The sequence below is a fragment of the Culicoides brevitarsis genome, chromosome 2, assembly GCF_036172545.1.
Source record: "Culicoides brevitarsis isolate CSIRO-B50_1 chromosome 2, AGI_CSIRO_Cbre_v1, whole genome shotgun sequence".
Classification (NCBI taxonomy): Eukaryota; Metazoa; Arthropoda; class Insecta; order Diptera; family Ceratopogonidae; genus Culicoides; species Culicoides brevitarsis.
In genome coordinates, this window is record NC_087086.1 from 19,007,939 (window position 1) to 19,024,705 (window position 16,767).

A 16,767-nucleotide genomic window follows, 5' to 3' on the forward strand; every position below is an offset into this window, starting at 1 on the left:
TGTGCGTCATTTACAAGAATGTGCCTTGGGTCAAATGCATCCCAAGGTAAATTGTTAAAATTTTAATTTCGCATCGGGTTTTTGGCCAAAAAATTTCAAAACAAACCGAAATTACGCCAAAAATCGCTTGAATCCGGTCACTTGGAGCAATCAACTTCGTCTCCAAAGATGATTCACGACATTCTCTTATCGCTCATCAGTGCCGATACGGAACCCTTGCCAATTCTCGAGTTCACAGTGAGTATTTTTCGCGTCTAACATGATTTTGCATAAATTATTCGATGATTTTTTTGTAGATTTCAGAGCTCTCGAGTAACTTTATTCATCCGGGAGAGGCCAAAATTCTCGAGGATATTGTCAAAATTGCCGGTCAGTACAAGGATATCCGGAAATTCATCACGAAATACAATGGATCGTCGCCAGCCGGGTTGTCGCACAACGAAAACGCGAATGGGAGTGTCGAGGAACCGTTGAGCAAGGGCTTGTATTTGCAGGCGTTCTGCGATGGCATGGATGCGTCGCTGGAAAAGTATCGACAGCTGGTGATTGATTTGGAGAAGCGTTACTTGCGGGCACCAACGAACTCGTTGCTGTTCATTTTTCATCAAATTGATCGGTATCAGCCGCTTTTGTGTTTTTTGTTGAAGCTCATCAGTGGGATTCGATCACAGCGGTTGCATGGATGCATGATTTTGGATTATTTGCAGCGGAATTCGCTTCATGGGAATAAGACTATTTGTGAAGCTGTGCAAATGTGAGTGATTTAAAAAAGTGTAAAATTGGGGTATTTTTGAAATTATGAAAATTTTAAATAGTTTTAAAATTTTAATTCAAATTTTTAAATTTATTTTTTCTAATCTAAATTAAAAATTCGGTTAAAATTAGGTTAAAAATTCAAAATCTTCAAAATTAAAAAAAATATTTCTTTTAAATTTAATTGTATATATTTGATACATTTTTTATACATTTGCGAATTAATTTTATGCATTTGATTTTTTTTTTAAATTTCAAGTCAATATTATTTATATTTTGATTTTTTTAGTTTTTTATAAATTTTTTGAACTTTTATTTTTTCCAAATTTTATTTAAAAACTTTTATTTATTTTTTTTAAATTTAAAATGAATTTTTGATATTTTATCCCAATATTTTAATATTTTATTGAATTTAATTTTAATTTTTTTTTTTTTAATTTTTTAAATTTTACTTTTTTAAAATTTATTTTGAACTTTTTTTTTATTTTGAAATTTTTATTCATAAAAAATTTTCTTTTAATTAATTTCCATTCCTTTAAATTTTTTATATTTTTTCTAAAAATTAATTTTTAATAATTTTTTAAAATTTATAAATTTATTTTTCTAATTTTTAATTATTTTTTTTCCAGAATCCAACGATCAGTTTACGTCGTCTTCATCAAACACTTGTATCAATGGCTCTTATACGGGCGTTTCGTCGATCCATATGGCGAATTTTTCATCCAGCACGTCGGCGACTCGATTTCTCACACTTCCACTGTCAATCATTCGTCTTCGATGAGCGCTCAAGCAGCGCACGACAGTCATTCCATCCAAGCAACGATTGCTTCCGACACCAACAGCATCAACACCGAGTTATGGCGCTACGAGGTGGCAGTTTCGATGCTTCCGTACTACTTTCCGTACACCTGGGCCGAAAATGTCCTCATGACTGGTCAAACTGTCCTCACTTTCAACTCGAACCCAAAAGATATGGCCAAAAAATTGGATTTTCTCGATGACTCGAACGACAAACCGCTCGAACATGCCTCGTTGTGGGGCGATCAGGAGTACGAAATCTTCCGAAAGTTCTATGAGTTGCAAAATGAGGAAGTAATTAACGTCAGCAAGTTGGAACAGATCGTAAATGTGATAAAAACGTGCGTTACGGAGCATTTATTTGTTATTGCCATGCACGAAGCGAACTTGAGTCACCAAATGCGACTCATCAAGGACTTTTACTTGCTGGGACGCGGCGAACTCTTCCACGAATTTATCAAATACACGAAAACTTTGATGTCCAATCCGATTAACGAGGCATCCACGCGAGATTTGAATCGCGCTTTTAGCTCTGCCGGCAACATGGTCGGCATTTCGGAGGATATCGAGCAATTTTCCATGTATGTGCCCAAAGATAATGCCAGTAGCTTCACCTACGAAGCCAATAATTACATAAATTTCATCACACTCAAGTACAAAGTGAAATTCCCCTTACATCTGCTTTTCGCGCCCAAAGTTCTCGATCGTTACAATGAAATGTTCCGATTTTTGTTGAAAATCAAAAAGACGCAGTTCGATTTGGAGCAAGTTTGGACGCATCATCGCGAAATTAAATTCGAATCCAACACGAAAATCGTGCAATTTCGCAATAAATTGCTCTTTTTGATCGATAATTTGCAGTATTATTTGCAAGTGGACGTCCTCGAAAGTCAGTTTAGTATCCTGATGAATGCGATACAGGAAGCGAAGGATTTCGAACATATCCACAAGGCACATTCGAAATTCCAATCGAGTATTTTGGGACTTTGTTTCCTCATACCGCAGACAAATGCGGAAACGAACACCACAAAAGTCGATTTTAATGGGTCAGTTTACGTCGATAATCCAGTGTTGACCATATTGAACAAAATTTTGGCCTGTATTCATCTTTTTTGTACGCTTTGCATGTCGATCGAGGATGAGGTCAATAATGCGCAGGAATTTGAGTTCCAGAAACAGGAAGAAGCGTAAGTTTTATTATTTTTTTTTAATTATTTAGGTTTGCACTGATCGATTAAAAAATTTGCGATGTCTAAAAAATTATTTAAAAAAAAAAAATTAAAAAATGGGAAATTTTGATCAAAATGATCGATTTAAAAAAAAAAAATTACTTAAGGCCGCTCCAAATTTTTTTCGAACTTTTTGTCCCAAAACTTTTTTTCAAAATGGGGGGGGGGCAAAATAAAAAAAAAAAAATTTTGAAATACTTTTTCATACAAAATGACAAAATTTTACAGTTTTTTGTTTTTAATCATAATGAATTTTAAATATTTTTTTATTTTTATGGCATCTACATTAAGATTTGATAATTTTTTTAAATTTATCTCAGTATTCCAACAAAAAAATTTCGAAAAAAAATTCATCAAAAAAATTTTCTTCGTTAAAAATTTTCAAAAAAATTTTTTTTGTTAAAATACGATTTTTAAATTTTTTGACAGTTTTTTTACGAAATTTTTAAATAATTGTCAAAAAAATTATTTAAAAATTTTTGAAAATTTCTTGAAAAAATATGAAAAAAAGACCAAAAAAACGGTCAATTTTGATGAAATTTTTAACTTTTTTTTTTTATTTTGCCCCATTGGATTTTCGACTTTTGAAATGGGGCATGGGACAAAAAGTTCAAAAAAAATTTGGAGCGGCCTAATTTACAAAAAAAAAAAAAAAAAAAATTAGTTTTTAACATTAATTAATTGAATTGAATTGAAATAATATTAAAATTTTTAATTTTTATTTTCAAATTTTTACTTAAAATTAAAGGAAATTAAGATAAATTTAAATTTTTTAAAATTCATTTTTGAAAAATTAAAAAAAAATAGGTAAATCAATAATTGTAAGAAAAATATTTTTAGAGGAGAAATGATTTTGTTGAAAATTTTCAACAAAAAAATTATTATAAACTAAAATTTTATTTTTTAATTTTTTAAAAAAATTTGAAAATAGAAGCAGCCTAAAATATTTTTAAAAAAATAATTTTCGTTAAATCCATGAAAAATCGAAAAATTAAAAAAAAAATTAATTCCCACCAAAATTTCTAATTACTTTGAAAAATTGAATTTTTTTTTTGAAGCGGCTTTAAAAAAAAATTTTTTTTTCTTTACAGATTCGACGAATTGATGGACTCACTCTTGAAACTATTGGTCGGCATGAGAGTTGGACCGCTTTCCCAGTTACTCTTGAGATTGGATTTCAACTATTGGTTCAGTTTGCGAACGAAATCTAACAAAATTCACACTTCTAGCATCACTGTTTAAAGTTTTTTAACGTTTTTCCGTCACAATCGTACTAACGTCATTGGCATTATTAATAAAAATTTTGTTATTTTAAATTTGTTTATTTTTATTACATCCGTATTTACAGTTTTAGTGCTTTTGCCGTTAATCCATTCGACGTTTCCATAAATTTCTTCTTTTTCTGGTTTTTCTTTTTGTTGCCCAGTGCCGTGTTTTCCTCCTGCAGCTTCGAAAAGAATGTCGATGACGAGGTGATATTCACTCCTTTTGTTTCTTTCATTTTTTCTACATTTCGATTCTTCATGACCTCCTTCATGGCCTTCTTTTGTTCCAATTTTTTGTTTGTTTTTCCAGCCTTTTCGAGTTCCGCTTGTTTCTCTTCCTGCATTTTTCGCTTCAACTTTGCTTTGGCTTTCTTTTCGCGTCGCATGCGATTTTTGTCGGTCTTGCTCATCTCCTCCTTCGCTAAAATCGTTTCGCCCTTTGTCTTTTGCTTGACTTCTTCGGGTGCCAGCAAGGCTGCTGTGCTCATCGTGACCGGCGCAACTTCTTCCATCGAGATCGCCGGCGTGTTTGTGATAATTTTAACTTCGGGTGCGGCAGCTCGTGGAGTAATGTGGTAATTTGACAAGGCATCGAGCTTCGCGAAGAGCGATTTCAGTGATTTTCGGATTTCTTGGTGTTCCTTTGGCTCGTCGTCGGGCTTGTCATCGGCATCCGGATCGAGTTTTTCTTGCTGTTTGAGGAATTCTTTTTCGTAAATTTGCGCGAGAGACTCTTTGCTCTTCTCCGAGTCCAAAACGAGCGTTTTTCGGTACTCTTGAACGGATTGCGCCGGTTTTACTTTACGGACGACATCGTCGAAGGCACGATCTTTCACGCGTTGCTTGATAATTTCCTCGAGTTCCATCGTCGTTTGTTCCGTGATGATTGGGGCGGGACGCGTTGCCGAGTCAAATTCCAAAAATTCTTCAAGAAGAGCATTTTCGGGACGAGTTTGAGCGGAAATTTCACCCTTGAGCTGCCAAGTTTTCTCTTGAATCGCTTTTTCTTCGAGTTTTTCGATTTTTTTCCGCAACGCAGCTTGATGTTTTTCATAGGAAGATTTTTCGGTGTCGTCTTCTTCGTCATTTTCTTCATAATTTTCATTTTCTTCCTCTTCCTGATCGTCCTCTGAATATTCATCTCGCTCAAAAGTCGTTTCTTGATTTTTCGAAAGGTCAAATTTGACTTTTCTCGATGAATTTTCGTCATTTTCCTCTTCGTCTTCTTCATTTTCTTCAGAATCCTCGTCGTCGTCTTCAGATTGATCGAAATATTCCGAATATTTTAAATTTTCTTCCTTTTCAGCCTCCGAGTCGTCAGTCTCTCCAGGGTCTTCGAAGTAATCAATTTCACTTTCATCGTCCTCATCTGGAACTTTTTTGCCTTTGCGCATTTCTTTCTTGTCTTCTTGCTCCAGGAATGCTTCCATTTCCGATAAATTGAAGAATTTATCGTCGACTATTGAGGATTTTTCTACAATTTAAAAAAAAATGTCAGAATTTCATTAAAAATTGATTTGAAAACTCACTTTTTCCAGCTTTTTTCGTCTTTTTCTTAGATTTTTTGACTTTTTCTTCAACCTCTTCTTGTTCAAAGTCTTCATTTTCGGACTCTGCATGACCATTTGTCGGTTCTTCTTCTTCCTCAACTTTCTCGTATGGCAAATCCAGCTTTAATTGATTGATCGACAGCAGATTTGAGGTCAAACTGAGACAATTTGAGAGAAATTCTTCATTCTACGAACGAAAAAAGGTCAATTTTTGTTGAAAAAATTAAATTTTAAATGAAAACTCACATTAATTTCCATTTGTTGCCATATCTGCTCCTCATCCATTTGATCGATGATCAATTCATTTAACGCTGACGACTTGTTTTCGCTCTCCACTTGAACTGTCCTGCCAAAATCATAGAGTTGCTTGACCGTTTCCTTCAATTTTTCGGCCTTTTCGTTCTGGATTCTGTAAAAAATATTTCCTGAGTTAAAAAAAATCAAATTTTTCATGGAATTTACTTACATCAGGAACTGTTCGGGGCTCGATGTGAGCTTCTTAAGCTTTTTTGTCGTTTTGTGCAGCATTTTGGGGTCCATTTAACTAGAATTACTCGAAAAATCTGTCTTAAATTGCCAAGGAATCAACACTGCATGCAATAATAAACAAATACACGAGGGCTGGACAACCTAGCACGCATTTGCCGTTACCGAGGGATGTTGGACCACGGCACAAACGCAAATCGCGTCGACTGTCAATATTACCAAAAGTGTTGTAAAGTGAAAATAATTCGTGTTTTTGGACGGATTTTGTGTAAAATAGTGAGCGAAAGTGATTTTTCTGACAAATTAAGAGACTCTTGTATCTCGTGAGACAACTACAAATTGGTTCAAGTGCGGAAATACATGGCATTAGCACATTATCCAGGTTCGATTGCTTCCACTACTCGACCTAAATATATTTGTTTGGTCCGTTTACGGTGTATTTTCCGATTTTTTCCGCAAAAAATGTCCGACTGCGAAGCAAAAGTCCCCAAGTCATGACTAAAAGTGCCGAATAATGCGACTTTCCAGTGCAAAAGCGATAATTCGAGCGAGAAATATCGCTCCAATGTCATTGTACATTCTCCATCTTTAAAAAATTATTATGCAAATGTGAAACACACACAAACGTACGGGCCCGTTGCATACAGAAAACACAAAGTGAAAGACGGCGAGATTTTCGGAAAATTGATTTTCCGGCATTTTTGCTGCGTACTTTGACTTTTTCCGCTTGTGACGATGAAAAAAGTCAGAAATTTTCATTTTCTAATTGAAGAAAAGAATTTCAGAATAAAACTGAAATGCAATAAACAATGAAATATTCATTCATTCAAGTCATTCATAGAAAGAACCACACAAATACACATGCAAGCAAACAAAAAAAATAGTTGAATGAATGTAACAGTAGGTGGTTCATAAACAATTCTGTTGATTTTTTGTCTGCGATTGGGAAATGAAAGTCAATTTTTGTCCTTTTCTGGTGAAAAAAGGTACAATCGATCATTAAAAGGACCGTAAATTGGGAAGTTTAATGCAGGAAATTTGCATTAGAATGGCACCATAGTCAATCCGGAATTTGTTTCTTCGTTTTTTCGGATCAAAATTTATATTTTTGAGTTACTTGACGAATCCAGGGACTAATGAATGATATTTTTTCTTATAGGAGCTGAACCAAGTAGAGAGATTGTAAAGCGTCGCAGCACTAGTTTTGGGTGAGTAACTCAAATTTATTATAAAATATTTGTGGATTTTTGAGTTTTAAGTGATTATTTTAAAAATCTGGACGTCGAAGGTGTATTTAGAAAGAGAAAATTTGTGAAAAATTATATTTTTGATAAACGAAAATTTTGATTTTTGAGCAATTTTGAGTGATTTTATTTTTGACAATTTTCAAGGATTTTAATTTTTTTAATTAATTTTATCCTGATTTAAAAAAAACACGAAAAATTATTAGAATATTTATTTATTAAATATTTATTAAATATTTATTTATTCAATGCCAAATTCTGGCAGCATCATTACAAAATTAATATACATTCATATTTTAAAAAACATATTTTACATTTAAAAATGCCAAATATACAATAAAAAAAATTTAGAAACAAAAAATTTAAAAAGTTAAAAAATTTGCAAAATTATTTAATAGACAAATTTGGAAAAGTTATTTGATGTTTCTTATCTTCGCCTTCGAAATTTTGCGGAATTTAAAAAAAAAATTCAATTTAAAAAAAGGGAAATTAAAACTTTTTCATTTCGATCTCGGATAAAAAGTTGGCTCCCGTAAAAACAGCGAATAAAATCTTTCTTTTCAAAATTGAAAATTAAAAATAAAAACGAAAATTTCAAATAAAATTTCTTTCAATTGAAAATTATTGATATAAGGAATGTAAAAAAAAATTAAAAAATTTTAAAAAATATAAAAAAAATTATAAATAAATAAAAAAATAAAATCGTGAAATTTTTTATATTAATTCATAATGACTTTTTATCAAAAATATTTCGAAATTAATTTAATTGTTTAATTTACTTCTGAAATTAAAATAATTTTTTGTAAAATTTTATTAATATATTTATTTTATAAATTTATTTTTAAAATTTAAAATAACCTAAAAACGAGAAATTTATTATTTAAAAAAATAGTCTATAATTTATGTAATGTAAAAATATCACTCACCTACTATTTATTCAATTGCAATTAAAGTTCCATAATTTTCCATGAATTATCGAGAAATGTCTCGATACCGACTGAAAAAAAATCCAATAAGGAAGCATTGATAACGTTAAAATGCTTTTTATCTTTAACAATTTTTTTGCTTGCATTCCTCATCAAAGTCTTAATTGACAAATTAATCTATGTTGATATGAGGTTGCTATTTTTTTTTTGTTCTTTATCTCTTATCAGTGGAACGTGATTTTTTTCAAGTTGATTAACGCGCACCTCGATGTACTTTAAAATGACATAAAATCTTGTTGGCGACAACATTTCGTCCTCAAAACTTTTTTGTTATATGCCTTTAAACTCTCATTAACGATTAATTTCGTAATCCCTTAATGTTGATGTCTTCCTTTTGCGTATTTGCATAAACAAACATGAAAATCCACACATGAAACGTTCCTCGTCCTCGTGTTGAAATGGGATGCATGTTCCTCTTATTGAAATAATAATAAAAGATTTTTATTACTCTGGCATTTCGTGCATGTTCTAAGGAGCATTTCCCCCTCTTTTGTTGTAATCTCTGATAGTGGTAATGATTATAACTTTACTAAAAAGACGAAATTCAGTCGCTAACATTTTTGGCGAAATTGGATTAAAAATCGAAGAGACGGAATTTTAGCATGCAGAATATTTAGGTCATAAAATACGGAATCAGCTTCGGTTTTTTTTTTTTTTATTAAATTAAACTAGAAAGGGAGACACTTGTTCAATCATCACTTCGTTATATTACGTTCGGAATTGGAGCTTATGTTATGGCTTTTACTGGTAATTGAAACAAGAAGAAAGTCAACGCCGCGTCATAAAATGTCTCAAAACGTCGCAAAAAAATAAAGAAAAATAAAGTGCTAAACAAATACAAATAATAAAAAAACGAGAGAAAAATCAAACATGACTTCAACGACGACGTCGACGACGACGGGAAAAAGAGAAAAAGTTAAAGCGACTCACAGGAAAATTCAATTTTAAATTCAAAGCAAATAATGCATTTATATTTTTTTTTTGTGCCTTGTCGTCGTCGTGTTTATCTTCCAAACAAATTTCCTTTTATTTTTTTCCTGCTGCGAAAGGAGTGTCGCGTCTTTAAAAATCATTTTTGCCCCATTCTGACCGACATTCATCACCATCAATTTTATTTTCATCAAACACATATCACAAAGTTTACGAGCGCCGCTCGAAGATGATGATGAATCGCCATCTCAATCAATCTCAGGCACTTCATAAAAACTGATAGTTTGAATAGGCAAGACATGTCGACGTCTCGTATTTGAGCAGAAAAGCAAAAAAAAAATAACAAAATATCGAGAAAATGAAAGAAACGAAAAACGTAAAACCAAAGTCGTAAAAATTGAATGAATGACGGAGCCAAGGAACTGGAAATATTTTTAGTTTTACGATTATTATTACACTTTTTGATGGTTGTTTGAGTTGTATTTGACGTGCGGCGTAAGGATGTGTGGAATTTTTGGTGGAGGGAAGGAATTTTATGCAGACTGAGACTTGGTAAGGAGGTTTTTTGATTGAGTTCTGCGATTTTTTTGTTTGTGAAGGATTTTTATGGCAGTTAATATTGACTAAAGGCCTTTAATGGCTTAATTTTCTCAACTTTGAAGTATTTCAAAATATTAAAAAAAATACTTGCACATATTAAAAAATACTTTTTTTAAAAAAAATATATTTAAAAATTTTTTTTAAAAATTAATAATAATTTTTATTTCAAATTAAAAAAAATTAAATATTTTAAAAAAATATTCAAAAATTAAAAAAATGTTAAAAATATCAATTTTACTCTAAAAAATAATTAATTAATTTAATTTTAAATTAGTCACATCTTTAAAAATAAAATAAAATTTTAATAAATTTTAATTTAAATTTTTTACATACTTTTTTAATTTTTTTTCCCACGAAATTTTATTGATGAACCAAAAAATTTAAATACCTATTTATTATTTTGTATATAAAAAGACTACAAAAATAATTTCTAACCGTCATTGGATATTTTTGCTAAATTTAAAAATTGTTAATTTTATATGTATTATTTTTTGTGGATTTTATTAAAATTCGGTGGATTTTTTGTCAAAAAAAAATTGTGTAGTGGAATTTCTTTATTTGAGCAAAATAATTTTTAGAAAAAAGCTTTTGTTAAATTACAAATTTTATTACATTTTTTTTTTAATAAGGAAAAAATAAAAATTGAAATGCGGTAAAAATATTTTTATTTATTAAAAACTATAATTTTTAAAAATAATTATTTTGTTCAGCATTTTTGCTGAAAAAAAATTTTTTTTTGATAAAAAGTTTGAAATAAATTTGAAGCAATAAAAAAAATTAAATTTAACTAAAAATTAAAAAATAATTAAGTTAAAATTTTAAAAATCGACCAAATCAAAAAATTTGATTAAAAATCAAAAGTTAAACTTTAATTACCTGAAAATTCGTTCAAATTAACCCACTTCTGCCACTTGATATTACACTTTCAACCGAAATTGGCACGAAAACATCTTCCAAGCACCCTTCAAACTTTTTTAAAACTCAACTTTAACCCTTGACCTTCAAACTCCAGCCAAAAATAACGAAACATCTTCCCACACACTTTCTAATTGTTACTCCAGACACCTCATCATGTAAATTAAACCCTTTTCAACGATCGCCCGATGACTGACATCCACCTGAAATGCTCTTGAAATCCACTTGTGCACTAAAAGCGGACATAAAATGAACAAAAACTCTCTCCACTTGCATCTTTTCTAACATTTTCTGTTTATTTATATTTTTTTTTCTTACTTTTTATCGTAAGAAGTTCCCCAACTCACACACACACTTTGATGTCGAGAGTAACTCATTTTCATTCATTCATTCTTCACTTATACAAACACGACGCGCACTCAACTCCGATACGACGTCGACGACGACGTGTTTTTGTTGTGCTTGTTGTCGGTTGCATGAGTTGTTCAGTCGTGTTAATACTTTCATTCGTGGCGGACGTGAATTTTAATTCGGATTAATACATTTTTTTTTGCCTTGTAGATTATTTATTATTGTAACTGTGGCAAGAAAAAATAATAAATAAAAAAAAATTAAATAAAAGTAGAAAAAATTGAAGTTCAAGTTTACTCGTGTGCCACGACGAAGGACTGTGTCCACGGTGTCAGTGTCTCGTTATCGCTTCGGAATTAAAAGTGAATCCAACAAGTGGCAAATTTATCAAAATAATGAAAAATTCCGATTAAATAATTAAAATAATAATAATAAAAAATATTTTGAACCGTGTCAAAAAATTTTTCTGTCAAACAATTTTTGAGGAATGTAAAAAATACGAAAGAAGTGTAAATAAATAATCGTCAAAGAAAATAAAAATAATTGAAACAAAAAAATTTCAAACGCAACATTGTAATATTTTTAACATAACGTTCCGTTTCAAATAATAAAAAAAAATAATATATAAAAAGAGCACAAGAAGCATTTTGTATTTACATTTAATTTTCTTTTTTAATATTTTCTGCTGCTGACGACGAGAACGACCGCGAGTGTGCACTACAGTATTTTTTTTTATGACTCTCTGACATTATTTTTAATGTTAATTCACGAATAAACTGTACAGTTTGTTGTCGCTATAAGTCATGCAATTAAACATTTAGATTTTTTTCTCCCGTTCAGTGTGACAAAGAAGCTTTAAGCAGAAAAAAATAAAATAAAAAAAAACTTTCGTGATGTCCTTTTAGTTTGTGGCTTCTAATTAAATTAAAGTGCTCCACGCCAAAAAAAAAAAACGAAAAAAAAAATCGGCAAATTTTCTACTTCTTCCCGCAATTAATTCGTCATAAAAACCGTCAAACTGGAACCCTATGACGTTAGTACGATGTATGCGTACGCGCAAGCAGGGGCCACATCGCATCACTACGGGCCAACTGCCCCGACGTACCTTACGCCGCACCATCAGCTAGCAGCCGGGCCCGTCGCCGATCCCACCGGCTTAAATAGTTCCTTGACGACACTCGGGGCTGCCAGCATGGGCGGCATGTCGCAACATCATCCCGCCGCCGCCGCCGCAATGCACATGGGCGGCTTACACCATTTGCCCGATGCCGCACAATTGACAGAATTAACGGCGCAAAGTAAACGACGGAGGTGAGTCGATATCGGTTGGCATTCAAAATAAATTTGGCACTGTGGAGGAAAAATTGGTTAAATTAAGTCCTTAGGAGTGAATTTTAACTGCAGGAATTTATTTGACTCCTAAAAAGGTTTTTCCGACTCCTTTTGGAATTTACAATTTCCAGCAATCCCAAAAAAGTAATTTATTCAGAGGTCAATTTGATCCCTTGAGATGTTATTTAATCAATAATAATTAAATCAGCCTCTCAAGGGATCAAATTATCCTCATTCTTAACGAAATTTGTGGGATCTGGAAATGGTAAATTTTAAAAAGGGGTCAAATTAACCTCTTTAGGGGTCAGATTAGTTCCTTAATGAGTTAATTTACCTTCAAAGGACTTATTTTGACTCCTAAAGGACTAAATTTGATCCGTTTTTTGTCCCTGGGATAAGTTCGTCCAAAAACATCGAGCGAGAGAGAGAGACATCCCAATCAAAAACAACGGCCGAATGAACTCATGCAAATCCTTTAAACGTGATTTGTTGTGTTGATTGAGGGTTCATTAGCAGGTGTACGATACGCAATTCAAAATGCGATATTTGCTTTAAAATATACGAGCTACGGGATAATTGTTGTTATTAAATGCATTTGTTTATTTTAAATAAAATATACAGATGATGTTATTTATCTTTCTAAAAACTTTTACCTCGGCACCGCTCGTTCGTTGTGGTTCTGTTCCTCTTTTTATCGCTTGATGGATGTCATAATATAATGTCTATAATTAACATCTCATCACTCTCCATTGTCACTCAACACTGAAAAATGAATGAAAAGATGAAAAATATGTTATTTCTTTAATACAACAAAAGTCTTCTTTTGAGGTGATTTACAACCATCTGGATGCAGATTTTTTTTTTTTCATAAAAGTTGACTTACAAGACATTGAGTTGATAGTAAAAATGAAGTTTACGTCGCTCGGTTTTTTGGTCGTGTTCTTGAGTGATAAATTTAATTGCTTGGTAATTGAGGGACAGAGAGACAAAGAAAAAATAAAAAAGGGGCAAAAAGTCGAGTCAATCGATTAATATTATATTGAAATGAATGAACTACGAAATTAATTAAAAACGTAATTTTTATTATTATTGAGACACGATAAGTTTTTACTAATTGCCAGTTTTTTGGTGTTGCTAAGTAGGTCTTTAGTGGGTTTTGGGGAAGCTTTTTGACTGATTTTTTTTTTAATTAATTTTTTCTGATAGAAAATCTTATATTTAAAAAAAAATAATAATAATAAAATAAAATAAAATAAAAATTTTATTAAAAAAAAAATATTTAAAAAATAAATAAATATTTTATTTAAAAAAAAATAAAAATTCAAGATTTATTAAATAAATTAATTTGAATCCCTAATTAAAAATAAGTCATGATTTTCTGAGAAAAATATTATTATTTTGGTAAAAAAATTATTTAAAATAACAAAATCAAATAATAAAAAAATTAGAAATTTTTTTGGTCGAAATTATATTACGATTTTTTTAATTTTTGAAAAAATGATTCTATGAACATTTTTATTTGAGAAATTCTATTGGTTTTGAAATATTTTAAATTTTCTTTTAAAAATTTTATTATTTATATTTGATTTTAATTTTATTTATTTCAATTATTTTATTTTAAAAAAATTAATTCGTAATTAAAAGAATAATAATTTTTTTAAATTAACAAAATAAATTATTTTTGCAGAATTTGAAAGATTTGAAATAATTCTAAAGTAAAATCTCTAAAATAAAAATCTAAAAATTCATGCAAAACTTTAATTTTTACATCGAAACCATGAAAAAATACTCCGAACTCGTAAAAAAAGCTCATTAATTTTTTGTTTCGTAAAGCTTCCTCAATTATCGCATTTTAAGTGATAATAAACACACTTTTTATTGCTGCCATAATTAATATCAAACAACGATGACTTCTGCATACAAAAAATAAAAGTCTTTTACAGCAAAAAAAATGTGTCTTCTCCTCCACTAAAGGAGTTATTTAATCAACAATCAATAAAATTTTTCCTAGTATTTTTTTTTGTTTCTTTTCGTAACCAAAAAGTCAAGAACACAGAAAAAAATGAAATTAATGCGGCAACCAATAGATCTTCTTCCAAAGATAAATGAAGAGAAAAAAGGTAAAAACGAACATTTAGAAACGACGTCGAGAGAAAAATACAACCAAGATATTGTCTTTATGAATAAATAATGCGGAAAATTGTGTGTACGACGAAATAGAGGAAAAAAAGAAGTGAGTTTGTTCCGACAAAGATTTATTCTCCTACAACAAGTTTGCTATATATTTTTTCTTGTTCCGACATTATTTTAACACAGGATTGTACAAAAAAACGGCAAAAATGATTTTTTTCGGTTGTATTTTATTAAATAAAAGCGAAACAACAGACACTAAATCGATTTGAATAAATACGATACGGGCATGAACATGCCAAAGACGATCGACGACCGACAAACTAGACAAATTATTGGCAAGCAGCACCTGAGAAATTGCCGAATGACGCAAAATGTTTCCTTGCTAATCGTTCGAGGATGACAACGGGCGTGAGAAATATTAATAAACTTCACTCTCGTGTGATGGGAAAATTCATTTTGTTCCGGTTTCGGTGGCAGATAGGAACTGAATTCGAAGAAAAAAATCTAAAGTGGATGCAATTTATGCGGGATTATTGGTACGTGTCGTCAAATCTTGCGATGAAAAGTGATTGAGCGTGTGAATTTTGTTAATTTGATCGACAATTACTCCTTAAAATAGGACAAAAAAGTTCCAATAAGAAAAAAAAGTTGAAAATATAGGAAGAGGAAACATTAAATTTGTGCCCAAAGTGTTAATCTCAACTGTTTCAACAACAAATCAGTCGCTTATTTGCCCATAAATCACAAAATATCACCGAAAGTGTCCCTTTGCTCGGAAGTCTTGTCAACCAAAAGTCGATTTTTCAAAAAAAGAAAAATATTTCATCAACACCTGTACGTCATAATTTACACACAACAACAAAAATAACATGAAAACAGATGTTCCTTAAAATAAATTTAACTTTTACAAGGAACAAGCATCAGGGGATCTCGTCTTGTTTTTTTTTTCTTACACATCCGAAGTCAAGTCATTAATCAAGAATTGCCTTGACTTCGAAATAATTTTTTAAGTAAGCATCAAGTGTGTTGCTAAAATTCCAATAAAGTCATAAAAATATTAAAAATTTGTAAAAATAATAAAAAAATTTAGGACCTCCCATTGTTTGTTTGTTAGAAGAAAGAATCTACAGGTACGTTGTTCGGGGTATTTCCTTAAAAAAAAAAATAAATCATAAATAATAAATGCAATTTTACAACTTTGTACGAAAAGTCTCTTTAAATGGACATCCAACAAACACTTGCAGCTGGAGACCAATAAAAATTATTATTTTGCTACGAGTGCAGCTAACACGTAGATAATTGTTTTGTTGCATCGAATAATAATAAAATAAAAAATATTAAAATGATTCATTTATATTAATATTTAGTGGCATTAGAGCTCATGTACCTACAATTACAGAAAATTATTTTATTTTAAACTCTAAACAAATAAATGGGCGTGATTATCGGTCGAGTCGTACTCGTAAAATAAATAAATATTTAATAATTTATAATGAAATTGTCATCTATATTTCATTTATTTTATTTTATTACATGCTTTTTGTTGAGAATTATTTAAATATTGTCACGTTTTTTGTTTTAAATATTTTATTGATTAGTTTAAAAAATATTTAAAATATTTCTAATGTTTTTAAAGCTTCTAAAATTAAAAAAAAAATAAATTATTTAAATTTCATAAGGTATTGAAAAAAATTATTAAAATAAAAAATTAAAATTTTTAATTTTTTTAAATAAAAAAAAATTATTTTATTATTTATTTATTAAAATTATTTAAAATAAAATTAAATAAAAAATATTTTTTTTATATTATTTTTATTTTATAGATTAATAATATTTTTTTAAATTAAAAATAATGAAAAAATAAAATAAAATTTTTAAATTATTTAAATCATTATTTTAAACTTGTAAATCATTATTTCACATTCTATGATTTTTTAAGTATTTAAAAAAAAATACTTTTTTATAATTTTTATTTTATTTATATTAATATCATTAGTAAAAAATACGTAATAATTACAATTCGTGTCCCTATTTTATTTATTTATTTTTATATTTTACAGACACAAACCGTGCACTTGTGTTATGGTCATAAATAATTTTTTTTTCTTAATGATAATAATAGCACAAAAATTGCATTTTATTATAAATATTACCATTATGCAACTAACAATAGTAGAGGAACGTTAGATAGTACG

General features: G+C 29.9%; 3 protein-coding genes across 4 annotated transcripts in view; 2 read left to right on the plus strand and 1 right to left on the minus strand.

Annotated features, from left to right (window-relative positions):
- The first annotated feature begins 86 nt into the window (after positions 1-86).
- On the plus strand, positions 87-4,096 carry LOC134829825 (gamma-tubulin complex component 4 homolog). Its single transcript, XM_063843100.1, has 4 exons — positions 87-237; positions 297-754; positions 1,383-2,738; positions 3,872-4,096. Exons 1-4 carry the CDS (start codon positions 169-171, stop codon positions 4,020-4,022), a joined length of 2,034 nt encoding a protein of 677 aa, XP_063699170.1. The 5' UTR covers positions 87-168; the 3' UTR covers positions 4,023-4,096.
- Positions 4,063-6,186, minus strand: LOC134829826 (U3 small nucleolar ribonucleoprotein protein MPP10). The gene is made up of 4 exons (XM_063843101.1): positions 6,062-6,186; positions 5,842-6,004; positions 5,575-5,782; positions 4,063-5,519 (listed from the first exon to the last, which is right to left on the minus strand). Exons 1-4 carry the CDS (start codon positions 6,133-6,135, stop codon positions 4,123-4,125), a joined length of 1,842 nt encoding a protein of 613 aa, XP_063699171.1. The 5' UTR covers positions 6,136-6,186; the 3' UTR covers positions 4,063-4,122.
- Positions 6,187-6,287: 101 nt separating this feature from the next.
- Positions 6,288-16,767, plus strand: part of LOC134829306 (aryl hydrocarbon receptor nuclear translocator homolog) — a 33,547-nt gene continuing 23,067 nt past the window's right edge. For both annotated transcript variants that reach the window (XM_063842336.1, XM_063842335.1), the window contains exons 1-2: positions 6,288-6,463; positions 7,241-7,289. In XM_063842336.1, coding sequence (XP_063698406.1) covers positions 6,442-6,463; positions 7,241-7,289 — 71 coding nt within the window. In that variant the 5' untranslated portion in view covers positions 6,288-6,441. The remainder of the gene's footprint in view (positions 6,464-7,240; positions 7,290-16,767) is intronic.